We start from the raw sequence: 27,776 nt of genomic DNA on the forward strand, positions 1-27,776 counted from the left end.
GTCCCAGTTTAGTCCTGGTTCAGTCCCAGTTTAGTCCTGGTTTAGTCCCAGTTTAGTCCTGGTTTAGTCCTGGTTCAGTCCCAGTTTAGTCCTGGTTTAGTCCCAGTTTAGTCCTGGTTTAGTCCGGCATCGCATTACGCACGTCACGTAAACGGGTCGTTATCCGTTTTTTCCATTTTTCATTTAAACACAAAATCAAAAACCGAAAAAACGAATCATTATCCGTTTTTTCATTTTGGTTTTGGAGACAAATAATGAATTGTTTTGTTTTTTTTTTTCATTTTCTTATTTTTGGTTTTATAATGAAAAACAAATTCTCCAGGTCTGTTTGTGATGAGGAAACATTAGAACACACTGTAGATCCAAAAATAGCCCTTTCAATAAGCTGGTTAAAGGAGCACTGTGTAACTTTTCCAGTGGGGGGGATCACTACCTGTTTGCAAGGAGATGTTATTTCTTTTCCAGGAATGTTCTACTGATACTGTGCACTGACGTCACTCTGGGGGTGCTCCACGTGTATTGCTATTGGCCTGTTTGTTGTTTGTTAGTGATGATGGTGCCTACAGCGCTCAGCCACACAGGGAGTTCTGGCAACAGCTAATCACTTTTCTGTATCACTACTCCGAGAGCATCACCATAGCAACGTGTAAACAAATGCACTGCTGTTTGGAGGAATAAGCTTCAACTAAAACAGAAATAATGAGCGCTCTGAACATCTGTGGATGTTCAAAAGGGTCAGACTGCAGTTTTGTTTGTGCTCGGCTGTGTAAGTGCTGTTCATTATCTTCTCTTCCCAGACATTTCAACTTTAGTGTAAACTGGAATAATCTGCAGTTTTCTGGTCAAACACGCCTACATCGAAGTGTGGGCTGCCTTCTGCTGTGTTCAACTGCTTCAGTGACGTGAACAGTTGGACGACTCAGAACTTCCTGCAACTCAACAGCTCCAAATGTGAAATCATTCTAATCAGTTCCCAATCCACCTCCTCGGTCTCGACGTCTCGCTCCAGTCTTGTTGCCAGAAACCACGGCGTCGTTTTTGACTCACACCTCAACCTTCAACATCAGAATTTATCCTCTCCCGCCCTGATCTTGTAAAAGTCATCCATGCCAGCGTCCTGCACGGGTCCTTTTTTGGAGAACTGCACCCGCCCCACGCAGTACAGCACCGCACCCGCCCGTTAACTCATGATTATATCAAAGTTAAACCCGCACCTCTCCGGACCCAGTAACATTCCACCTGTTACCCGCCCCTGATAAATCATACTTAAAGGTTGTATGGAGGATTTTTTTGTTTTTGTTTCAACTTGTCATTGAATGTTTAAAATATCCATTACAGAGATGCAGCAGCCTTGTAATTATGATGACCAAAAAAAAAAAAATGAAAATCCATCAACTGTGGACGTAGTGAGGCCAGATAAACATCAACCAATAGAAAACGAGGCTCCCTCATTGTCTATTGGCTGTTAGGTTGTCAATCAAACTCCCTACGTTTCTAGTGTAACTGACTCACCGGTGCGGGGGGATTACGTTTATGCAGTGGTTCTTAGAGGCTTTTTCAAATTGTCGCTTCCTCGCAATTCACACAAAGTTTGTTGCGATGGCGGACAAGAATCCACGACTAGTTCACCACAAAACAAAGTCCGTTTTTGAGGTCGCTGAAAGAAGAGAAGGGGAAAAGGAGTGAAGACAAACTGAGGTGGTTCTTGGCCACAACTGAACAAAGCCCAGAGTCACCGTGAACGCCACAAACAAACAAAACCACTCACCCATCACACTGTTGTGTTTCATTTAAAGTCCCACGCGTCTTATAATCCAGAGCGCCTAATAGTGCGGAAAATACGGTAAACGTGGCAAATTTGAAACTAAAAGAAAAGTCCTCCATACAACCTTTAAGTCCTACTTTCAAGCTGAATGACGGAGTTCCATGTCAGAGTTGTTTGTCCAGACAGGTCAGGTCACAGTGTGGGCTCAGTTTGTGCGTCAATATTATGGATCTGAACTGGACCCAGTGTGGAGTCACGCAACCTTTGTCCTACAAACGGGGAGGAGACAGAGGACATCTGGTTTAGACACATGTAAGGTTCTTTATTTTGTCATTCAAACATGTGAGAGAAACACACGACAGAACGAAATGTGCTCCCCGAGGCCCAGTGATCCAGAAAGAGATAAAAAACAATAATAATAAGCAACGTTAAAAAATAAATACATTTAAAACAACAACATTTAGCAGTTCCAATGAACAAGTAGTAAACGTGGCAAGATAGAGAGAGAGGCAACCAAAGCAGGAAGTCAGTGTGCACTGTTCAAAAGTCTGACAGCCTCAGGAAAGAAGCTGAACTTCAGCTGAGAAGTTCTAGCTTTAATGCTCCTCAGTCTCCTCCCAGAGGCAGAGGAACAAACAGGTGGTGGGAGGGTGCGAGGGTCCCCCATGATCCTGGAGGCCCGTCTTCTACAACGCTCCTCGTAAATTTCACAGATGGGTGTAAAGTCACACCAGTGATCTTCTCTGCCGCTCTGACCTCACGCTGTAGAGCTTTCCTGTCCTGGGCTGAGCAGTGGCCGTTCCACACTGTGATGGACTGGGTCAACACACTTTCCACTCCACATCGATAAAAAGACATGAGAGCAGGGAGGCCTAGTCCAGCAGCCTTGAGTCTCCTCAAAAAATACAGACGCTGGTGGGCCTTCTTAACAATGCTCTCTGCATTAGTGGACCAAGTTAGTCTGTCGGTGATGTGCAGACCCAGGTACTTCCAGCCGGACACCCTTTCAACTTCTGTGCCCATGATGTAAAGAGGCGACAGTGAACAGCTGTTCCTCCTAAAATCCACTATTAATTCTTTTGTTTTTGAAAGGTTCAGACAGAGGTTGTTCTCTCTGCACCAGGTCTCCAGCAGCTGTACCTCCTGTCTGTTTGCCTGCTCGTTGTTTTCCGAGATTAAACCCACAACAGCAGTGTCATCTGCAAATTTAACAATCTGACAGGTCGGGTGAGAAGCCACACAGTCATATGTTAGCAGAGTGAACAGCAGGGGGCTCAGGACACAGCCTTGGGGGGAGCCGGTGTTCAGAGTGGTTGGTGAGGAGAAGCAGCCATTAATCCTAACAGTCTGCTCCCTGTTAGTAAGAAAGTCCAGCACCCAGTTGCAGAGTGATGGTTGGAGTCCAAGCAATGTGAATCCTCTGTGTGTGAATCTAAAAGTTGTTTTGCAGAAAAATAAAATAGAAAAAGAATCAACATAAGTGTCCAATTTCATTTAAAGGGCCCATAAGTTTTTTTCTGATCTATGTTCTAATGTTTCCTCAACACAAACAGACCTGGACTTGTGTTTTGTTTCATTCACACACGTTAAACAGTTCTTCTCTCAAACAGAAAACACTCTGCTCCACCTTGTGATGTCATGCTCCACTGTGTTTTTAAACTCCATACACCTTCACTAGAATCATTTGGATTATTTCAGCGCTGGAATTGCAAATCTCAACTAAATTAAAGGTAAAAAGTATCTGTTAACTTAAACTGCTGCTTCATGACATCACAAGGTGGAACAGAGCATTTTGAGCTTTGGAGATGTAGACAGACTCAAACGTGTGAATGAAACAAAAGACAAGTCCAGGTCTCCATGTCAATTGTGGAAACATCTCGGAAACGTGTCAATTTTACATAAATTTTGTGTCAATTTTGGAAACGTGTCGAAAATGTGTCAATTTTACGTAAATTTTGTGTCAATTTTTGGAAAACGTGTCGGAAATGTGTCAATTTTGTGTCAATTTTGTGTCAATTTTGGAGACGTGTCAGAAACGTGTCAATTTTGCGTCAATTTTGGAAACGTGTCAATTTTGCATCAGTTTTGGAAAACGTGTCAGAAATGTGTCAATTTTGCATAAATTTTGTGTCAATTTTGGAAAACGTGTCAATTTTGTGTCAATTTTGGAAACGTGTCGGAAATGTGTCAATTTTACTTACATTTTTTGTCAATTTTGCAAACGTGTCGCAAACGTGTCAATTTTGCATCAGTTTTGGAAAACGTGTCAGAAATGTGTCAATTTTGCATAAATTTTGTGTCAATTTTGGAAAACGTGTCGGAAATGTGTCAATTTTGCGTAAATTTTGTGTCAATTTTGGAGACGTGTCAGAAACGTGTCAATTTTGCGTCAATTTTGGAAAACGTGTCGGAAATGTGTCAATTTTGTGTAAATTTTGTGTCAGTTTTGGAAATGTGTCGGAAACGTGTCAGTTTTGCGTAACATACTTGCACTATATCTAACTTTTCAGTTGTCTCCACATTGAAACACTTCTAATTCAATAATAATTCTACAGTCATCAGTGTGGAGTATTCCAGGGAAAAAAAGAAAAGGTACATAGTGTGACTTTATTTTGTGTAGCAATGTAGCAACAAGTGAGACAGAAATTAAAAAAAAAAGGTTACGTTCAGACTGAAGTGATCCACATCCGAATTTTTTGGCCCCTATGCTCCTGTATCTGATCTTTTAATGACAACACAGATATGATTTTTTTCAAATGTGACGCAGGACACTTGGATATGTGCTCCTAAAATCGATACATATCCAATCTTTTGACACAAACGTTCTTCTCGTCAGACGAAAATTGTGTCTGAACTCCGTGTCAGTGAAACAGTGAAGCACCAAATCCCACCACTCTTACTCTTAGTACAACAACAACTTTACAATGTCCAGGTGCTTGATGCTTGCGTCCATGTTTCGGCGAAATGTGAACAACATCGCAAAAAAAAAAAAAGGATTTCACAAAAAAATCTGTATTGAAGCCCTGCAGTTTGAACCGAACCAAAGAGTAATTGGGGTCAAGTGTTTTCAACAGGTTTAAGTGTTATTCCAGGAGCAGATGGTCACAGTGGAAGAGCTCGCTGAAGAATGAATGGAGACGCTGACCTCTGCTGGTGGACATGTGTAAGTACTTTTTTTTTTTTTTTTTTATGTCACTACAAACGCACTACAGTGTTTCCTCCTCAAAAACACACAAACCCAGAGTTGTGTTTTGTTTCATTCACACATGTTTGAGTAACACATTTTTATTAGTCTGTTATGCTCTGTTCTACCTTGTGATGTCATTCAGTGGTGGTTTTACAGTCATTTTTATAGCCTCAATTGAACTGATAAATGCAAGACACGAGAACAGTCATAAATAATAGCTCTGTTTTTTTTTTTTCTTTTTTTTTTAATTAAGGACAACAGAATATAACATTTAAAAAAATACAACAATCAACATTTAACATAAAACAAAAGAAACAAAAAAACATAAAGCAACACCCACAACAAATACAAAACAAATACAAAACAAAACAAAATTCTCCATTTCCCCCTGACCACACACTGACACAAATTTAGCTAAATTAAACAAAAGTAATGTGGTAGTGCAACATAAACACACCTCTAGGCCCCCCTACATTGACACACGGCCAATTCATAATTTAAATTCCTTTTCTCTGTTTTTTTTTTTCCTTTCAAATTTTTAAATAAAGATTTATAGTCCCTATACTTAAACTAATAAGTGGTCATACCGGGTTGTCAAAGCTTGATCTCGTCAGATCTCAGAAGTTCAGCAGGACCAGGCCTGTACAAGACTTGGATGGGAGACTGCTGGGAAAATCAGGTGCCACAGGGGGGCGCCAGTCATAAAAACTGTTGTTGTGTCCTTAGACAAATCCTTAGGTCACCCATATTGATCTAAAAACTGTTCACCTGGACAGACTGAAGAGGAAGAGCTGGCAAACTGATCTATTACTCATATTATAATTTTAATTTTTTTTATGTATTTATTTTATTATTTGTTTGTGTTGCACACCCTGCCCGTACCCCATTGGCTGAAAAATGAAGGTTTTGGTGCCAGCCTTATTAAGAGAGTTTTGTTATTCATTTAGTAGCTTTTAGAGCATTAGTGATTCATAGAATGTAGTAAAATAATTGTTATAGCACTTAGTGGGATCTTTATGATTTATATTAATATGATTTATCTGATTTTGCTTTTGTAACCTTTATATGCAACAATGGACTGTGATAAAACTGTGCACAGGAAGTTTGCAATATACAAACCATGTACATGAACTCTGTATATGATGATCGCACCTTGCTAGGTGGGCGACTGGTCTGCCAAACCAAAGTATGTGGTTTTCCTCTGTCTATCTATATACTTCTTAGTCATGCTATGTGTGAAGACTGACCACACACACGTACTTGGGAGGAGCTCTGTGGGATCTATAAATATAAATCTATAAATATTAGGTGAAATTTCTCAGCAAATTTAGATCCTGCATCAGTTTTGCCAATGACGTCACTAGCGTATCCTCTGCTAGTAAAGCAGATCCCACATTTGAACTACACAACACTCTGCAGCAGACCTAGTCACAGGGTAAATGCCCAATGACCAAGGTGCATACTTGAGTCATGACACAGTAAAACCTGAATAAAAAGCCGAAAAATAAGACAAAGACAAATCACTTGTTTGGATTCTTTGTTGAGTTTTCCCTTAATTTCATCTCTACAACGAGCAAGTCCAGCTAGACTAGACGACCGGCATCACATGATGCAATGTTGGAGGATATTTAATGCAGTGTTTGATGCAATGTTAAAACTAGGTGGATTTTTGATGTGATTTTAAGACTAGGTGAATTTTAGTGTAATGTTGAGGCTATCTTGGAGGTCATGAGATGCAGGCCATATAGTTTTAGTCTGGGATTTCAACAATTTTCCTATTTATTTGACTTTTATTATGTGCTATCAATACAATTGTTATGGTATTGTATTGTATCTACCAACAATTTGTCATTTTTCACTCTCCTTTGCCACCAGATGATTCTAACCATGATATTTCTTACCTCTAATATTATTGTTATTAGAAAATTGTCAGAATAATTTTATTATCCCATATTTGCTAAATACTTGTGTGATATTCTATGCCTATGAGTTAACCATTTATGTACTACAATTCTTTGATGTATAATGTACCAATCACTTGTCACTTGTTGAATAACCTCTGTGTGTTTGACAACTGTGTGCAGTGTCCTGTCGCTCTAGTGAACCTCCAGATGATTCCTCACATGAAGCCAACTCCCACTGTCACACATGCAAGAGTTATGATGGTGTCTGACCTAAGGCACCTCCTGATTGTTAATCATGTTTTATGTGTTTGTACTATGCTTAGCTGCACCAGTTTCTTATTATGTCTTTGCTGTTTCCCCTTCCCCTTGAGAATTATCATTCTGTAACTAGGGCCTCCTAATGAAATAAAAAGAGGAGAACGGCCTTGAGTCATCAGAACGTGTGGAGACTGTTGGTTGGATGCCCACTCTCTGCCCGTTCTCCTCGCGAGTAAAACTGAATTAATCTCTTGTCTTTCTTCTTGTTTACAATGTTTAGATAAACCTAACAAAAATAAATCATTGTTTGTGTGTATATATATATGTGTGTATGTGTGTGTGTGTGTTGACACACAGTTGTTGACAAAAAAATTTTAAAACTCATGCCGGCAACACCAATAACTCTTGGTTCTCACTTCCATATCCTTAACAAACTGGTTTGAATATTTGCTTCATATAGTTTTCTACCATATGGTACAAGATTAGGTTGAAAAACCTCTTACTTTTTGAGTCATGAGATTTTTTATTAAGAAAGGTCATGGTAACGGAGGGAAAAGTAACGGAGGGAAAATTGTGCAAACAAGTAGAAGGTGCAGGATTTTGTATAATTTCTCAGCTTTTTTCTTCTGAATACTTTAATATTACTTCAAAATGAAAGAAACTATTTCTATAAAATATGTCAGTCCTTCCAAGCAAATTTTTATCATTTTAAATACTTTTTTTTTTTTAAAATCCTGTACCTTCATCAACAGTTCAAAGATGGAATAACACAAGATATGATGAAATACATCCATTTATTGACATGATTTGCAGGTCTTTGAAATTTGGGAAATAATTTTTGTTCCATGTTTCATACATGGTCTGTTTAAAACATATGGAACTTTAGAACCAAAAATGGTACAGAAAAAAGGTCAACAGTTTCATAAACTAGAGTACATATGTATCTGTTCAATACATTTTTATATCAGATGCATTCACTTGAATTTTTGGCCTTGTTGTTTACTTCTGCTTGACCGGGCCCATATATATATAAATATATATTATATATATATATATATATATATATATATATATATATATATATATATATATATATATATATGCTGTCATGCGATTAAAAAAATTGAGAGATTAATTAATTATGATCTGTAATTAATTAATCTAATTAATCTCATTTTAATCTCACCTAAAAAATTGCTGAGAAAAGCTTCAATTTGAGGTATTTTCATTTAAATTCATTATTACATTATTGTGGCAGATCAAAAAGACTCATATAGATTTTAAAAAAGTGACTTTATAAAGTCATTTATTGTTTAACAAATCTCTCCAATTTGGCTGTTGAGCCCAAGTCCATGAATAAGAAACTGTTTTCTGTAAAGTAGCAAAGACGAGGAAATCTGAACATAATAACTTTTGTCGACTTAAAGACAATAAAAAGTCCAGTCTTTCCTTAACCATATTAAAAATATTATTGATAGAGAAATGCTTTATATATGAGATCACTGGTTTTAGTCCTGGTTTAGACCTGGTTTAGACCTGCTTTAGTCCTACTTTAGTCCTAGTTTAGTCCTGGAATGGATTAATCCTGTTTTAGTCCTGGTGTTAGTTCTGGTTTAGTCCTGGTTTAGACCTGGTTTTAGACCTGGTTTAGTTTTGGGTTTTTTTAGTTCTGGTTTTAGTCCTGGTTTAGTCCTGGTTTTAGACTTGGTGTTAGTTCTGGATTAGAGGCGCACAGGAGGAAGCGCTGTTTACGCAGTGTACGCGAGAAAACATGATCCACACGCGGCTCACGGGAGCACGTCTGTGTCCGTGCAGTAACTACGGAAGGAAACATGGTTCGCGCGTTCTCAGGTTAATGACGATGATGAAGGTGTGTGTTTGTGTTTGTGTGTGTGTGTGTTTGTGTGTGTTTGTGTTTGTGTGTGTTTGTGTGTGTTTGTGTGTGTGTTTGTGTGCGTGTCCCCTCATGTGGCAGGTCACTATAGGACAGTAGTGCAGACATCATGAGTCTATGCAGGTTGTTTTCAGGCGATTTTATATTTGTTATTTTCTTTTATATTTCACGTCGGGAGAAGAATTTCCAAGACACGAATGTGTTTTTACCTGTGCACTGCTGCTCTGTTCTACTGGCTCTTCCACCTCGTCCATTGTGCGACTGACGTTTACGTCGCTCTTACTGCGCGCGTTTTGTGTGGGTTTCCGGCAATGAGTGGAATTACCGAAATAAAAAAAATTATAAATGTGTTTTTTGTGTGTGTGTGTGTGTGTGTTGTTGTCCCAACAACACATAAAAACAGGTTTTATAATAAAGCAACTCACATACAGAAACACTAAAGTTAGAGATTAAAAATGAGATTAAACGCGATTAAAAACATAACGAGCTAAATATGACTGTAATTAATTAATCACAATTAACGCGATAATTTGACACCCCTAATATATATATATATATATATATATATATATATATATAATATATATATATTATATATATATATATATATATATATATATATATATATAATACATATATAATATATATGTGGTGTGAAGTTACAACTTCTTTTGCAAACCACTAGTAAAGACAATCAAAGAAATATCAAACATGTGGCAGAAGTGATGTGTTGATATATTAATGTAGAGTCATTTCTACTAGACAGTGAGGTCTGCTGTCATCATTTTGGTCTGGGTCATTTCCCTTGTGGGAAATAATGTCTGTTGATCATTTCAGACCTGGAATTGCAAAGGGGAAAAGGCAGACCTAGCTGTTAACTTGAAAACTACCACTTCATAAATTGGAACGGAGCATTTAGAGCTGTGAAGATGTAGACAGAATAATATCAAATATCAGAATAATAAAGAATTACTCAAACTTGTGTGAATGAAAACACAACTTCAGGTCTGTTTTTGAGGAGGAAACAACATTACAACGTGGCTTAAAGCTCACAAGAGACAGTTTTGTGTACAGGCCCTGACAGTCTTGTCACTTATCCATTTTGTAGAAACAAAAGCTTATAACCTGACTTTAAATTAATCGATTGGTTTTAGAAATGTCTCATATGAAAGCTAAAACCCTCCCAAATTATGCTCAATATACTAAAATAAATTTGCTTCACTGAAGAAAGATTGATCATTTAATGAACACAGAAAGGTCAGATTTTGGCAAGACAAAAGTCTTGTGGCCTTGTCATATGATGCACCCAATCCTAGATTACAGCCTCACCTGTGATCAGTTACTGATCAATCAATTAGTGGGTGTGTATAAAAAGAACCCCAGCACACCAGACCTTCACATCAACTGCAACTTGACCTCTGACAACATGCCTAAGATCCACCCTGAGACCAAAGCGTTAATTATCAAGAGGCTGAAGACCAGATCCACTGCTGAGGTGGTGACACCTTCAATGTGTCTCAGCGTCAAGTACAAAGAATAAGAAAAAGATCTGAAATGACTGGAGATGTTTTTGACAAGCCCAGGTCCAGCAGACGCCGCAAGACAACTGCTCGGGAGGACCGTTTGTTGATTCGAAAGTCCACGGCCCCTTTTCCACTGCAGCAGACTCCACCAGGCCTGGTCACCTCAAGTCCCTGTGTCAACCTGAACAGTTTGTAGAATTCTGTCTGGAAATGGCCTCCATGGTCGAATCAGTGCACAGAAACCAGCACTAAACAAAAGGCAATTAAAAAACCGTGTGGCATTTGCCAAGGCCCACAGCCTGTTAAAAGGATGGACACTGGAAAACATGGCAGAAGGTGGATTTCTCAGATGAATCCTCGGTTGAATTACATCACAGCCACCGCAAATATTGCAGGAGACCTACTGGAGCCACATGGATCCAAGATTCACCCAGAAAACAGTTAAGTTTGGTGGCGGAAAAATCTGGTCTGGGGTTCCATCCAGTATGGGGGTGTGTGAGACATTTGCAGGGTGGAAGGCACATATCAATAGCCTAAAATATCAAGAAGTATTAGCTCCTCTTACATTCCCAACCATAAAAGGGTCAGATTTTGCAGCAGGATGGTGCTCCATCACATACTTCTATCTCTACATCAAAGTTTTCTCAAGGTGAAGTAGATCAAGGTGCTCCAGGACTGGCCAGTCCAGTCACCAGACATGAACATCATTGAGCATGTCTGGGGTAGAATGAAAGAGGAAGCATGGAAGGCAAAACCAAAGAATCTTGATGAACTCTGGGAGGCATGTAAGACGCTTTCTTTGCTATTCCTGATGACTTCATCAACAAATTGTATGAATCATTGTGGAACCGCATGGATGCGTCCTTCAAGCTCATGGAATCATACAAGATATTAAATATGGATCTCACAGCACCACTACTTCATTCACTGACGTTCTGCAACATATTTTTGTATTTGAAGTAAATTATTTGTTCAATTTTCTGTAGGCGACAAGACTTTTGTCTTGCCAAAATCTGACCTTTCTGTGTTCATTAAATGATCAATCTTTCTTCAGTGAAGCAAATTTATTTTAGTATATTGAGCATAATTTGGGAGGGTTTTAGCTTCATATGAGACATTTCTAAAACCAATCGATTAATTTAAAGTCAGGTTATAAGCTTTTGTTTCTACAAAATGGATAAGCGACAAGACTTTTGTCAGGGACTGTACAGTCGTCCCTCGCTATATCGCAGTTCACCTTTCACAGTCTCACTGTTTTGCAGATTTTTTTTTTTTTTTTATGTGTGTGTGCAATTTTGCATATATATGTATTTTTTTTACAGTGTATGAACATGTATTGCGTTCTTCCTGCTGCGTCCTGATTGGCTGAGGGACTCCTGTCTCATGTTCAGTACAGAATGTGTTCAACTGCTAAATTTACATAAATTGGATTAGTTGGATCTGTATCAGTGTGATTCTGAAGTGTTGTATGTTTGCAAGTTTTCCCCACGACAAAACCCACAATGTCGATGAAAGGTTCTGCACCGACAAAGACTCCTGTGCTTAGGCCTGCAACGATAACAGATTTTGCTGGACGATTAATTGACCAAGAATTTATTGCGATAAACAAATAATATTGACATTTTGAGACCAGTTTCAACTAATATAATGACCATGGAATAAAAATGCAACTACATCCTCTCAATGATCAATAAACTTTACTTTCTAAAGAACATTTAACACAGACAAACAAAAACAACAGGCCTAAATAAAACAGACTTAACACAGGACTAGTCTAATGTGTCTGACTCACAGCGAGGACTTGTTTACAAAAATGCACTTGAATAAATCACTGCTGAACCAAATACAAACAAAGCATTAAATAAAATGGATTATTAAGTCTCTGTAACAAAATTGTCCTTAAAAGTGATTTTAGTCACTGACTTACATTGGAACATTGTGGTCTCTCTCTCTCTCTCTCTGTGGCTGCTGCTGTGAGACTCGTCATTTTGGTCTTGAAGTGTTCGTATTAACCCGTGACACAGGACGTTATTTCACTATGAGGGAGCCTCTGTCCTGTCTGGTGTCGTGTCGGTGTCTTGTGGGATTTCAGGTTTTCCCGGGGGCGGGGCTAGTTGTGTCACTCGGGTTTGGGTTTATATCGGCTGTTGGGGTTTGAGACATTTCTTCTCGTTGTTGGCGTTTAGCTCGCTGTATTTGACACATGTGGCTGTTCAGACGTGTCCCACTCACCAGTGTTGATTTGGCATCATGACTTGTTTTGGCGATGAACGACGATGAACTGTTTTGTCACTCTGACAGCAGCGCTAGCTTGTGTTGCTAGCACACTGCATTTGCAGAAAGAGCGCAGACTACGTGCGCATCTGCTCTGTTGATAAACAGCACACGTTGGTTCAAGCGTCATTGCGCTTTTTAAACGAGGAGTCAGAGTCACAGAAGCGTCTAACATTCAGTCTCTTTGAGAGCGAGAGAGAGTGAGGAAAACAAACAAGCAGCAAATAGAATTTATCGTGGCCGGAAAAGTTATCGAGCTCCTTAAAAGTTATCGTACGATTAATCGATTGATTGATTCTCGTTACCGGGAGGAGCTCAGAGTAGAGCTGCTGCTCCTCCACGTCGAGAGGAGCCAGTTGAGGCTCGGGCATCTGTTCCGGATGCCTCCTGGGCGCCTCCCTCGGGAGGTGTTCTGGGCATGTCCCACCGGGAGGAGGCCCCGGGGAAGACCCAGGACACACTGGAGGGACTATGTCTCTCGACTGGCCTGGGAACACCTCAGGGTTCCCCCGGAGGTGCTGGAGGACGTGTCTGGGGTGAAGGAAGTCTGGGAGACCCTGCTTAGACTGCTGCCCCCGCGACCCGGCCCCGGATAAGCGGAAGACAATGGATGGATGGATGATTATCGTTACAGGCCTACCTGCGCTCGCACCTAAAAGACTTCTGGATCACGCTGAAGGAAGGTAGAAGTTACACGCTGTAGCAGAGTCCTGCACCGGGTCAGGTACTTGCGTACTGTGTTTCAATTAAGTTCATGAGTGTAAAAATCATTTATAATCACTCGTGGAAGTCTGTTTTCTTTTATGCAATTATGCTCTAAGGGCAGCCCTAGTAATATATGTATGGGTTGTTCCTAGTGGGTGTCCAGGGGGAAAGAGTTAAGAAGGATATAAAAGGGTTGTAACTGTAACTGTGTGAGAAAAGTGTATAAAGTTTGTGCTGAGGGGTTTTACACACTTAAAACAGATAGAATCATTGTAAAATATAAAGTTGATACTTCGCAGATTTCACCTATCGCGGGTTATTTTTAGAACATAACCCCGCGATAAACAAGGGACCACTGTAATATAAAAGCATGAGTCAGTGCTGGTGCAGCCCCTGAAGCTCAGTCAGGGACTTCCAGAGGTTCTGGTCTGTCTTTATACTGAGAGTGAGAAAAACTTGGCAGGTGAAGTGTCTGGCAGCACAGGTTCACTTCCATCGGCCTTTACGCGACCTCAAGAAAACGAGGAAGCGAAAAGAACCAGGAAGTGTGACTGGCATGTTTTTGAGCGAGAAGGTCATCTGGTGCCAGCGTCCCCTCCTCACCCTCCTCACCCCCGCCGGCCTGACCCCATGTGGCCCGGGGCGGCATGAGAGCGGGGGGGGGGAGGGGGGGTGCAGACATAGGGCCTATTGTCCCGTCCACAGACACCATCATAGGTCTCTGCCCCTGACGCTGCTGCCGCTGTGGAGCTGCTCCTCCGAGGGGGAAAAGCCAAACCGGGACAAGACCTGAGCCCGGGACCAGGGTTCATGTGAGGGGAGGATGACACAGAAGAGAGAAGAGGGGAAGAAGAAGAAGGGGAAAAGGAAAGAGGAAAGAGGAGAGGAGACAGACTGGTGCAGAGACTCCAGGAGCAAGGTAAGAGCAGAGACAGGGACTAAACCAGGACTAACCCAAACTTGATCTAAAAGTATATAAACAACATCTTAACCAACACGAAACAACAGAATAACACAAATACTCCAACCAAACCAGTGTGTCACAGCTGCCCCGGGGCTGAGTGATGGACCTGTGGCTGCTCAGATGAGGACAGTGTTGAGAAGGTGACTTTTAAAATGTATTTCCCTACAGATTACAGATTACACACCCCAAAATGTAGTTTGTAACGTAATCTATTAAATTACTTAAAGTGAGTAATGTAATCTGAATACTTTGGATTACTTGATTTGCTGTAGAGAAACAAAGACGAGGAAAGATGTTTTGTCTTCTAAAAGAAAGTAAAAAGGCCAAACTTTACTGAACTAAATTAAAAAATATTACTGATAGAAGAGGAGACATGGTCCACGCGGTATGATTTAGCCCTGTTAAATCCTGGTTTAGACCTGGTTTAGTCCTGGTTTAGACCTGGTTTAGACCTGGTTTAGACCTGGTTTAGTCCTGGTTTAGACCTGGTTTTAGACCTGGTTTAGGGTTTACCTGGTTTTAGACCTGGTTTAGTCCTGGTTTAGACCTGGTTTAGACCTGGTTTAGTCCTGGTTTAGACCTGGTTTAGAGCCTGGTTTTAGACTGGTTTAGACTGGTTTAGTCCTGGTTTAGTCCTGGTTTAGACCTGTTTAGACCTGGTTTAGACCTGGTTTTTAGACCTGGTTTAGTCCTGGTTTAGTCTGGTTTAGACCTGGTTTAGTCCTGGTTTAGACCTGGTTTAGACCTGGTTTTAGACCTGGTTTAGTCCTGGTTTATTCCTGGTTTAGTCCTGGTTTAGACCTGGTTTAGAGCTGGTTTTAGACCTGGTTTAGTCCTGGTTTAGTCCTGGTTTAGTCCTGGTTTTAGACCTGGTTTAGACCTGGTTTAGACCTGGTTTAGTCCTGGTTTTAGTCCTGGTTTAGACCTGGTTTGGAGTACGAGTGAAATTTGAGTGAAATTAGAAAAAAAAAAAAAAAAAAAACAAAAAAGGGATATATAGATAATGTAAAAACAAGAAAATCCCACCGTATAATCCATTTATTTCAACCAAGTAACTGTAATCCAATTACCACTCATTGAAACAGTAACTGTAACTGAATACAGTTACTCATAATTTGTACTCTGATTCCGTAACTCCAGTACATGTAATCTGTTACTCCCCAACACTGGATGAGGATAGGCTCAGGAGAGTCAAACTCAAATTCACAGAGGCCAAAATTAAAAATTGGAACCAAGTCGTGGGCTAAACTAAATATTTACTGAAAAATTTCAACAACATCTGCATGTTTTTTCTTCTTTCATGATATGTAATGTTAAACCTTTTCTTATTCAAATAAATGTTTAATAACAGTTTTGCTTAAACACTGAATCCAGAACAAGCAGAATATAAAATAATAACATTTTAAATAAACAATGTCTCTATATATCTATCTGTAGCCGGCGGGCATGATCTCATGGACCAAATATAATTATTTCGTGGGCCAAATTTGGCCCCCAGTCCTGAGATTGACCTGTCTGACTGACATTAAAGCTCCAATATTACACAAAATTGACACTTGTGGGCTTTTCCCTCCTCAAAAACAGAGCTGGAGTTGTGTTTTGTTTCACTCACACATGTTTGAGTAACACTTTATTATTCATCTGTCTACATCTCCAAACCTCAAAATGCTCTGCTCCACCTTGTGATGTCATGAAGCGGTGGTTTTAAAGTAAAGAGCTACATTTTACCTTTAGTTTCGTAAAGTTTGGCAGCTCCAGTTTGCTGAAATGATCCAAATGATTCTAAAGAATGCGTATGGAGTTTAAAAACACAATGAAGCACTTCCTGTATTACCACATGACATCACAAGGTGGAACAGAGTGTTTTCAGTTTGAGAGAAAAGCTCAGCCTAAATGTGCAGGGTTTGTGTGTTAAACATGTGTGAATGAAACAAAACACAACTCCAGGTCTGTCTGTGATAACATAGATAAAAGATGGTATAATATAAAAAAAAAAAAATAATAATAATAATAATAAAATTAAATAAAAACAAACACAGACTTAATTAGATTTAGACTTAAACTAATTTTATTGATCCACAAGGGAAATGATTTGGACACAGCAGCTCACACATCACAATATAATATAATAACAAAGAAAAAACTATATAAATAATAAATAAAACCCGACGCAGTAAAAAAAAAAAGAAAAAAAAGCCGCAGATGTTGTTGACAGTTTGCTCATACGCTCGTCTGAAAGAAAAAACGCTATAAATAATAAATAAGTAAAATAGTACACCGCAAAAAACTAAATCTAGCCAAGTTAAGGTGACTTGAATTATAAAAATTTGATCCTGATTTGAGTAAATTTCACTTGACAAGTAAAATGATCTGCCAGTGGAACAAGACTTTTTGTACTTAAAATATTAAAACACGTCTTGCTACACTTAAAAAAAGAAAAACAACAACTTATTGCACTTTAAATATGAAACAAAAATCGAATGTTGCTTGAATTAAGAAAAACACACTTATTCCATTGGTAGAATTGACTCATGAACCTAGACATCACTTTTTGTAGTGTAAAAGAGAAATATTCAGACTTGTGCCACTTGTGCCACAGCTCTGCATTCATCATCCAACAATACACACACATACACACACACACACACACACACATACACACACACACACACACACACACACACACACACACACATACACACACACACACACACACACATACACACACACACACACACACACACACACATACACACACACACACACACACACACACACACACACACACACATACACACACACACACACACACACATACACACACACACACACACACACACACACACACACACACACACACACACACACACACACACACACACACACACACACACATACACACACACACACACACACACACACACTGTGCTCTGGATCAGGGATGCACTGGAAAAAAATATTTTTAAAAAGAAAAAAATTAATAAATACACTTATAGGGAGTATTATCTGTTTCATGAGGGTGAGTTGTTGTACAGTTGTAGGGAGTATTATCTGCTACATAAGAGTGAGTTGTTGTACAGTTGTAGGGAGTATTATCTGTTACATAAGGGTGAGTTGTTGTACAATTGTAGGGAGTATTATATGTTACATAAGGGTGATTTGTACAGTTGTAGGGAGTATTATCTGTTACATAAGGGTGAGTTGTACAGTTGTAGGGAGTATTATCTGTTACATAAGGGTGAGTTTGTACAGTTGTACAGGGGAGTATTATCTGTTATACAGTGTTACTGTTATAAGGGTGAGTTTGTTGTACAGTTGTAGGGGGAGTATTATCTGTTATAATAGGGTGAGTTGTTGTACAGTTGTAGGGAGTATTATCTGTTATAATAGGGTGAGTTGTTGTACAGTTGTAGGGAGTATTATCTGTTATAATAGGGTGAGTTGTTGTACAGTTGTAGGGAGTATTATCTGTTATAATAGGGTGAGTTGTTGTACAGTTGTAGGGAGTATTATCTGTTCCATAAGCAAAGCAGATCTTCATGGCAAACCCTCCACTAGAAAAGTGACACAATGCAACTTGAAGTAAATTTGCGGTACTTTACCTCAGTAGAGTACCATTATTTCAAAACCACAGATCTCTATTATTGATTAAACCTGTTCCCTGTGGTCATAAAAAACCCGACGCAGTAAAAAAAAAAAAAAAAAAAAAGCCGCAGATGTTGTTGACAGTTTGCCCACACGCTCGTCTGACTGGCCCGTTCTTGCTTCACTCTTCATTCCTGCTGTGGACAGGGGCGTGCTGGGACCGGCTCTGAATGAGGAAGCGGAGAGCGTGCGTGGGCGTGGCCTGTGTGTTTGGGGGCGTGGCCTGTCACACAGTAGCAGCAGCAGCAGCAGAGGAGAAGGAGGAGGAGGAGGGGGAGGAGGCAGAGGCAGGTCGGAGGTTAAAACCCCAGGTCCGGTTCAGCCCCTGTCACACCAGGACAATGTACACCAACGCGGTGCTATTGTGGACCCTGCTCCTGTCGGCCCTGCACGGATCAGGTGAGTCTCTCTGTTTCTGGGTCACATGGGGAGAGGCTGAACTAAAAAGAAATACACGTTTAAACAGGTCGTAGTCTAATGGAGCTGCTTTCATTTTCACGTGTTGATTTTTGTAGATCAAATTTACTCAGATTTAGATTTTAACGGTCCACAAAGGAAATAATTTGGACCCAGTAGCTCACACAATATATAATTTATTATTTCTTTGTTTATTTGAGCCATAAGAATGAAAAATGTAAGTATTTTTTGTTTTTGTTTATGGTCGTACAAAATAATAATAGTAATGAAGAAGGTACAAAGTTTGTCATTTATGATCATACAAAATAAACAGTAATGAGAATGAAAAATATAAGAATTTTTGTTTTTGTTTATGATCGTACAAAAATAAATAGTAATGAGAATGAAAAATTTAGGGATTTTTTTGTTTTTGTTTATGGTCGTACAAACTAATAATAGTCATGAAGAAGGCACAAAAGTTTGTTGTTTATGATGATACAAAATAAACAGTAATGAAAATGAAAAATTTAAGAATTTTTGTTTTCGCTTATGATCGTACAAAAATAAACAGTAAAGAGAATGAAAAATGTAAGTATTTTTTGTTTTCGTTTATGGCTGTACAAACTAATAATAGTCATGAAGAAGGCACAAAAGTTTATCGTTCATGATCGCACAAAATAAACAGTAATGAGAATGAAAAATGTAGGGATTTTTTGATATAATAATAATAATAAAGAGAAAATACAGAAACGGTAATAATCAATTCAGAATAAACAGGTCGAAGTCTAATGGAGCTGCTTTCATTTTTACGTGTTGATTTTTGTCGATCAAATTTACTCAGACTTAGATCCACAGAGGAAATGATGTGGACCCAGTAGCTCACACAATATATAATACAATATATTTCATTTCATTTCATTTATTTGTTTGAACCAGGTACAACAAAATTTTAAAAACCAGTAACAAAAATAGTGTTATGTACATGACATATTTGGGACCTGGTGCTCAAAAGGAGTAGGATGAAGTTTAAAAAGCGTATAGTGTCCTACCCCAACTGTTTCACATAATCACATGGTTCACCTTTTTTTTAATATCACCTTACATACATATCACCTACACACATATACACATACATATCACCTACACACATATACACATACATATCACCTACACACATATACACATACATATCACCTACACACATATACACATACATACACACATATACACATACATATCACCTACACACATATACACATACATATCACCTACACACATATACACATACATATCACCTACACACATATACACATACATATCACCTACACACATATACACATACATATCACCTACACACATATACACAAAAACATATTCACACATACATACTTACATACATACATGTACATACACGCATACATACATACATACATACATACATATACATGTACAAATACATACATACATACATACATACATGTACACACATACATACATACATTTATATATGCATCATATATATCCAGTAAATATACTCAATATAAATGTTTATACACATCTGCATAACACACATATACATACATACAGAAACATATTTTCGTTTATAGTCATACAAACTATTAATAATGTTATCGTAGGCACAAAGTTTAGCGTTTATGATCTTATAAAATAAAATGTAATGAGAAAGAAAAATTTAAGATTTTTTTGTTTTTGTTTATGGTCGTACAAACTAATAATAGTAATGAAGTAGGCACAAAGTTTATCGTTTATGATTGTACAAAATAAACAGTAATGAGAATGAAAAATGTTGGGATTTTTTAATATTATAATAATAAAGAGAAAAAATAGAAATGGTAATAATCAATTCAGAATAAATAACAAACATAGCAACATTGAAAAAAATAAAGTCTGATATTTACTTGAAAAATCCTAATAACCATTTGCACTTGCAGTTTTTGAGTAAATGTTACCGCTGTAGCTGAGTTGGTAGAGCGTTAGTCTGCTGATGCAAAGGTTGGCATTCAAATCCTGCTCTCGATAAAAAAAAAAGGTGTGTGAATGAGTGAATGGTTCTTTGATGTAAAGCTTTGAGTCTTGCATGTGGAAAAGCGCAGTTTAAAACTGTGACCATGTGATGATATCCAAGTCTCACGGTACGATATTTATTGCGATATTATGGGAAAGTTCACGATATGGTGTGGAGGCTCATGATTAGGGATGTAACAATATCCAAATCTCTCGGTACGATATTTTCATGATATACATCTCACTGTAAGATATTTATTGTGATATTTTGTGGAGGGTAACAAACAAAACTGTAAATATGCTTCTTTTTCCTCTTAAAACGCCTTGACAAGACTTAATCCAAAGACTTAAAAGTGTTAGAACTGTTATTTCTTCTTGTAGTTTACACTGAAATGGAGCAAAGGATCATGGTCTATGTAGTTCCTCTTGTCTTTTTTTAGTTATTTCTGCACCATAACTCTTCATTTAAGCAAAGAAACTTGTAATTTGATATATTGTGATGGTCCATGATATTATTGTGAGAACTTTGACGATACAATATATCAGTTATTGTTACATCTTTATTTATTCTACATCAGTAAATACTAGAAACAATATATTTACTTCATTATTTCATCACAGCAATGCAATTAATTATGACCATATTTGATGGATTTTAATTTACATAAATACGACTTCTAACTCAAAAAAATGACTAACAGTTACTCAGTAAAGTCATGTCTGTTAGTCATGGTCGGGGTGAGTACATTTTACTTAATACTGACAAGTAAACTGAGCCTGATATCCTCCTGAGACCCGGCCCATTTATTTATGTCCTTTATAGTGGAGTTAACCAGTTTATCTTTTAAAGGTTGTATGGAGGATTTTTTTTTGTTTCAAACTGTCAGTGGAAGATTAAAATACCATTACAGAGACGCAGCAGCTTTGTAATTATGATGAAAATCTATCAACTGTGGACGTAGTGAGGCCAGATAAAGATCAGCCAATAGAAAACGAGGCTCCCTCATTTTCTATTGGCTGTTAGGTTGTCAATCAAACTCCCTAGTAAAACTGACTCGTCGGAGTGCAGGGATTACGTGGTTTACGCAGCGGTTCTTAGAGGCTTTTTCAAACTGTCGCTTCCTCGCATTTCGCACAAAGTTTGTCGCGACGGTGGACGAGAATCCACGACCGGTTCGCCGCAAAAGAAAGTCCGTTTTTGAGATCGCTTCAAGAAGAAGAGAAGAGGAAAAGGAGCAAAGCCAAACTGAGGTGATTCTTGGAGATCTCGTCCAGCGATGGCGTGACCGAAGCAGACGAAGGGTCTAAAAACTGACGCGTCGGCCGCTGAATTACTTCTAGACAGGAAACTTCAACAGTAATTCTGAATGCGCACAAGGACTGTCGCTGTTTTTCTCTTCCCTTAAAAAAATCCTCTATACAACCTTTAAGTGTTTTGAGAGGTCTGCCTGCCTAAATAGGGTTAGGGGATTATAAGGTACTATCATGTCCGGCTCTCCTGGGAACGCCTTGAGGGCCCCCCTGGAGGAGCTGGAGGAAGTGTCTGGGGTGAAAGAAGTCTGGGAGTGCCTGTTTAGAGGACTGCCCCATGACCCAGCCTCAGATAAGTGGATGAAAATGGATGGATGGGTCATGTCCAGAATAAAAAAACAAAAACAAACAAGAAAAACAACAACAACAAAAAAAACCTCAATAGGAGTTAGTCTGTGGTTGCACTATGATTAAAAAAAAAAGAAGAAGAAAAAATTAAATCAAAAGGGAGTCTAAAAACATTTTAAGTAGACTGTAGAAGCTTGTTAGAGGTGTTAGTCATCAAAAAAGTGATTTTGTTAGGTTGGATTTAACACCAAAATGTCTCCAGCATCTATTACTGAGGATGAAATTATTAAAAATAAAATAAAAAAAGAACAAAATCTAAATGCTAAGGTGCTCATTTACCTCCAAATAGATAGAAAAATCACAAAAAATATAGATTGCAATACATTTTTTTTCTTCGAGTCTCAGGAGGATATTACAGCAGTAAATGTATTTAAAAAGTGCTCGTGCAAATTGTTTCGAGTAAATCTAGTAAAGTTCTTTTTTTCAGGGAAGAGACTGGTGTCAGATAAGGCATAATTATATAAAAGTAGATGTACAAGTCTAAATCAAATATAGAAATATAGTCTTACAAATACATCTCATTTATATACAAGAGTTTGTGAGGATATATTTACATTTACAAGAAGTAGTCACAGGTTGATAAGACTGTTGCCATAGTGATTAACAATTTAAAACAATTGATTTTTCTGTTTACAAGAAAGTAGTTTCTGGTTTCAAAATGCAAACAACTCATGACTGTTGCTATAGTGATTAACAATTTCAAATAATTAACTTCTTTTTTACATATTGATTTTGGTTCTTTGTAGATCAAATTACACAGAAATTCGTAAACTGTTGCCATAGAGATTAACAATTTAAACAGTTGTTGTCCTCCTGTTTGTATTTAGATTTTTGTTCTTTGCCGATCAAATGTATTAAAAAGTCGTCCCTGGTTGCAGAATGTAAACCAAATATGATTGTTGCTATAGTGATTAACAACTTAAAACTATTGTTATTCGGTTTATGTACTGAGTTTGGTTCATTGCAGATGAACAGAAATGTGAATCTGACCAGGACACGGGCACTGGGGTAAGAGGTGCAAATAGCTGACACAGGGTGGTGCACCACAAATATTTTAAGAACCATAATACAAAAAGGAATCGACACATGTACAGTGTAATATTAAAACAGTTCAAATGTAAGTCACTGTAAGAATAATAACAGTTCAGTTATTATTTAAAAGTTTCTGGGTTGGGCTCCCAAAGGCTTCATGAAAATCAGAGTTTGAGGAGCGCTGCTGGGTCTTTCATTAGTTTTTTTTAAGGACATTCGCTCAAAATTAGAGCTCATTTAGTTGTACTTTATCATACATTTGGTCCCGGTCAAGCAGAAGTAAACAGCAAGGCCAAAAATTCAAGTTAATGCATCTGATATAAAAATGTATTGAACAGATACATATGTACTCTAGTTTATGAAACTGTTGACCTTTTTTCTGTACCATTTTTGGTTCTAAAGTTCCATATGTTTTAAACAGACCATGTATGAAACATGGAACAAAAATTATTTCCCAAATTTCAAAGACCTGCAAATCATGTAAATAAATGGATGTATTTCATCATATTTTGTGTTATTCCATCTTTGAACTGTTGATGAAGGGACAGGATTAAAAAAAAAAAAAAAAAGTATTTAAAATGATAAAAATTTGCTTGGAAGGACTGACATATTTTATAGAAATAGTTTCCTTTCATTTTGAAGTAATATTAAAGTATTCAGGAAGAAAAAAGTTGACAAATGATGTAAAATCCTGCACCTTCTACTTGTTTGCACAATTTTCCCTCCGTTACTTTTCCCTCCGTTACCATGACCTTTCTTAATAAAAAATCTCATGAGTCAAAAAGTAAGAGGTTTTTCAACCTAATCTTGTACCATATGGTAGAAAACTATATGAAGCAAATATTCAAACCAGTTTGTTAAGGATATGGAAGTGAGAACCAAGAGTTATCACTGTTTGGATTTATTGTCCAAAAAGTGCTGCATATTTCATTCCCTCCGTTACCAACATGAGTTTTTAAATTTTTTTGTCAACAACTTGAAAGAATCTCACAGGTTTAACTTGACCCTGTTGGAGTGTAACTCTTTCCTACATTCTGATACTTTACTTATTTCAATAGTCCTCTAGTTTCTGAATAAGAGACATTTGAATGTCAAAAATCTGCCCCTGTTTCCCTCCGTTACCACTTGACCAGACCCATATCCATTCTTTTTTACTGCTCGATTTTAGGGCTCCACAGGCAGTTTTAATCTAATCATTTCAACCATTATTTTCCTCCTATAAGGGCAGTGGTTGGTGACTTTCTCACATTGTGCTCCATCATGAATAAGCCCCCAGTGATTTTTACGTTGACATTGAGTTGTTATATCTATGACTCTGTTCTGTGGTTATTCTCACACAGGTTATTCTTCTGTTATTGTTATAGTTACGACAAAAGTGACAGCTCCAGGGTCATGTGTTCTCTCTCTGTTTGAGTTTCCTTGTGAACTTGGTCTGTTTTGTTGTTGTTTTGTTCCATTCCACTGGGTTTCCTTGTCCAAAAAGAGGAGGATCTTTAAAGACGGTTGAGATTTCTGGCTCTGATTTCAGAATACGCCATGTTTAAGGAAGATAGTTTTAATAACAGGTGTGTGGGTGGAATATTGAGATGCAGGTTACAGAAGTGTTTTGGTTTCTTGGTTCTTTTGAAAATATCTGGACTGATGAAGAGCCCACTCATCTGCATCACCGACCAAAGACACAGGAGGCCCTCACTGCTCAAAGCTCTCCCTCATGTCTCTCCATAACATGAACTTAACGGTACTCAGTAATTCCATATTGTTCTAGTACTGATGCATTAATAGTTGATTCTTTTGAAACCAAGAACAAACTAAGTCCAATACAAGTCAAAGAAAAGTTCAGGGGTATAAGTTTTGCAGTGTATCTGATTGCGAAAGTGGAACTGTTACGCCTGAGAACCCAAAGCAGAAATGAAAGATGCGTTTAGAAATTTTCAGTTAGAAAGGCTGTCAAAAGTACCAAAAATCAGATACTACATTTACAGGACAGAAATGAACCTTTCCTGAACAGCTTTAGAATGATCTTGAGCTTTTTCAGACCAAGTATAGGGAAGGAGAAGAGAAAAGAAAAGGAAGTACAGTATTTTTTGGACTATGAGTCACACCAGCCAAAAATGCACAATGAAGAACAAAAAAAAAAAACACATATATAAGTGGCACTTTTTGGGGGAAATGTATTTTATAAAAGGAACTGACATGTGCCATCAATTAAAAAATAACTTTTTACAGCAAGTCTTTTGAAAATCTACCTTGATAAAGCTAGTATTTAATATTTTGTGTGTGGTTTTGAGGATCTTAGCATGAATAAAGACTGACGGCTCATTCTAACATATTAAACATGAAAATATTTCAATTATTCACTCTTTTGAGCACCAGTCTACGGCCCTCAATTGGCCCTCTACTTCGTCTGTGTTTAGAAGTTTGGACACCCCTGGTTTATATGTTGTAAAGTTGAGTTTATTTATGCACATTAGTAATAGTAATAATGATGATACTTCTATAAAAACGTTAACGATAGTATGAAAATAATGTAACAATGAATTCAAATGAAAATACCTCAAGTTGAGCTTTTCTCAGCAATTTTTAGGTGAGATTAAAAAAGATATTAATTAGATTCATTAATTACAGATCATAAATAATTAATCTCTAAATTTTTTCACTAATTGAATTAGTCACACCGGAGTATAAGTCCAGTTAACACTCAAATGATGAAAAAAAGTGCAACTTATAGTCCGAAAATACGGTACTATTATTTAATTCTTCATTCTACTGTCTTTTGGGTGTTTTTTTTTATGATAATCGTGGTACCAGAGTCGCCATTGAGTATTGAAACTTTTCCTTAGTATCGAAATCGAGATTGAAATGTTGCACTATTTCAGTAGAGTTGGCAGACTAGGCTACAGTCAGCTGAAACGCAAACTAGAAAAACAAGAAGAAAGGAGCGCGTGCTAAGTTGTTAATCACTATGGCGACGGTCCAAATTCTTCGCCGTTCTGAAACCCGTGGATAGGCTGCGCTCACGGGACGTCACGACATTCTAGAGCTGGACGACAAGTCAGGATTTTACATTGGAATTTCCAGGTTTCAGATCTGTTGACCTGGTTTATGGTTGATTTCTGGGCCTATCCAGAAGTAATAAAGTGGGCACAAAGTTCAATGTCTTCAGGATAAGTGCGTGGAATGTTCTACAGTATGATGTTAAAGAGCTCTACCTTACATTTATGCAGTTACAGGCGATTTTAGAGCTCGAAAACCCTAGAAAGTTTTAATGCCATACTCTGAAGCATTCCAGACAAAACACTAACCATGGAAAAAAGCATTTGACGGACCCTCCACTAGAAAAGTTACACAGTGCACCTTCTCTAGCTTCAGAAAATACTGTGAGGTCTGCTCGTGAGGTCTGCTGAAAGGACTTTGAGCCGTGAGATCAGTAAAGCAAGTTTGTGGAGCCCAATCCTAAACAAACAATGATAAGGTTCAACATTCGTGAATCGTAAGTTTGGAGATTTTGTTCAAAAACTGAAAATCTCCCGTCTGGGCTTATATTCTTCCTCCCGTTCAAGAGGTGTCCTAGTTTGATTTAAATTGTTAATCGCTATGGCAACGATATTCATTTTTGACCATTCTGAAACCCATAACGTGCCGTGGATAGACGCTGCGTTCGTCTATCCGTCCGTCTCCCACTCGGAGCTCGGATATGACGTCACCTCCGCACTTCAGTCGTTTTATTATGTTTCGTGTCCGACTCGGAGTAAAATGTTGACACTAACCGGCTTTAGCACTGGCCAAGTACCAGGCCCCAAAATAAGTCTTCAACTACACAACCTGTTCACAACAATTCAGTATAAACAGTATCATTCAGTACAATAGTGAAGTCAAAGTGTTGGAGTTCATCATTTTGGCACATTAGCAGGAAATGATCTGAAAACACAGACGACACCGACAACGAAACCCACAGGCAGTGGACGCACTAAAGTACTGCAGTAATACTACTACACACATAGGCCAGGATACAGACACAGTAAAGTACTGCAGTAATACAACTACATACATAGGCCAGGATACGGACAAAGTAAGGTACTGCAGTAATACAGACGTAGTGAGGTATTGCAGTAATACTGATGTAGTGAGGTATTGCAGTAATACAGACGTAGTGAGGTATTGCAGTAATACTGATGTAGTGAGGTACTGCAGTAATACTGACGCAGTAAGGTACTGCAGTAATACAGATGCAGTAATAATAATAATAATAATAATAATAATAATAATAATAAAGAGTGACTGAAATTGTCATTTAAACCACCAAAGCTCCAAACACAATGAAAACACTTCATACTTAAAGTGATCTTGGATTCTATCTGGGAATCCTTGCTCAGTCTCCTCCGAGTTCTTCTGAGTTCCACCGTCCGAGGAAAAGGGGCGTGTCCGTGTGTGTCGCTAGGCAACGTCCTCGGAACCTCCGAGTCGGGTGGATAAACGAACACACCAAGAGCTCTGACCTGCGCTGGGTTATGAGTCTGTATGTCAGACCAAATCAAATTGATCTTT

The 27,776-nt window shown here is 38.2% G+C and overlaps 1 protein-coding gene across 1 annotated transcript in view; it reads left to right on the forward strand.

Moving 5' to 3' along the window:
* Positions 1–18,460: 18,460 nt before the first annotated feature.
* Positions 18,461–27,776, forward strand: part of adam28 (ADAM metallopeptidase domain 28) — a 41,083-nt gene continuing 31,767 nt past the window's right edge. Inside the window, exon 1 of the mRNA XM_055161475.1 lies at positions 18,461–18,518. Coding sequence (XP_055017450.1) covers positions 18,461–18,518 — 58 coding nt within the window. The remainder of the gene's footprint in view (positions 18,519–27,776) is intronic.

Source organism: Boleophthalmus pectinirostris, unplaced genomic scaffold, assembly GCF_026225935.1.
Source record: "Boleophthalmus pectinirostris isolate CB_2022bp ecotype Guang Dong unplaced genomic scaffold, ASM2622593v1 HiC_scaffold_4, whole genome shotgun sequence".
Classification (NCBI taxonomy): domain Eukaryota; kingdom Metazoa; phylum Chordata; class Actinopteri; order Gobiiformes; family Gobiidae; genus Boleophthalmus; species Boleophthalmus pectinirostris.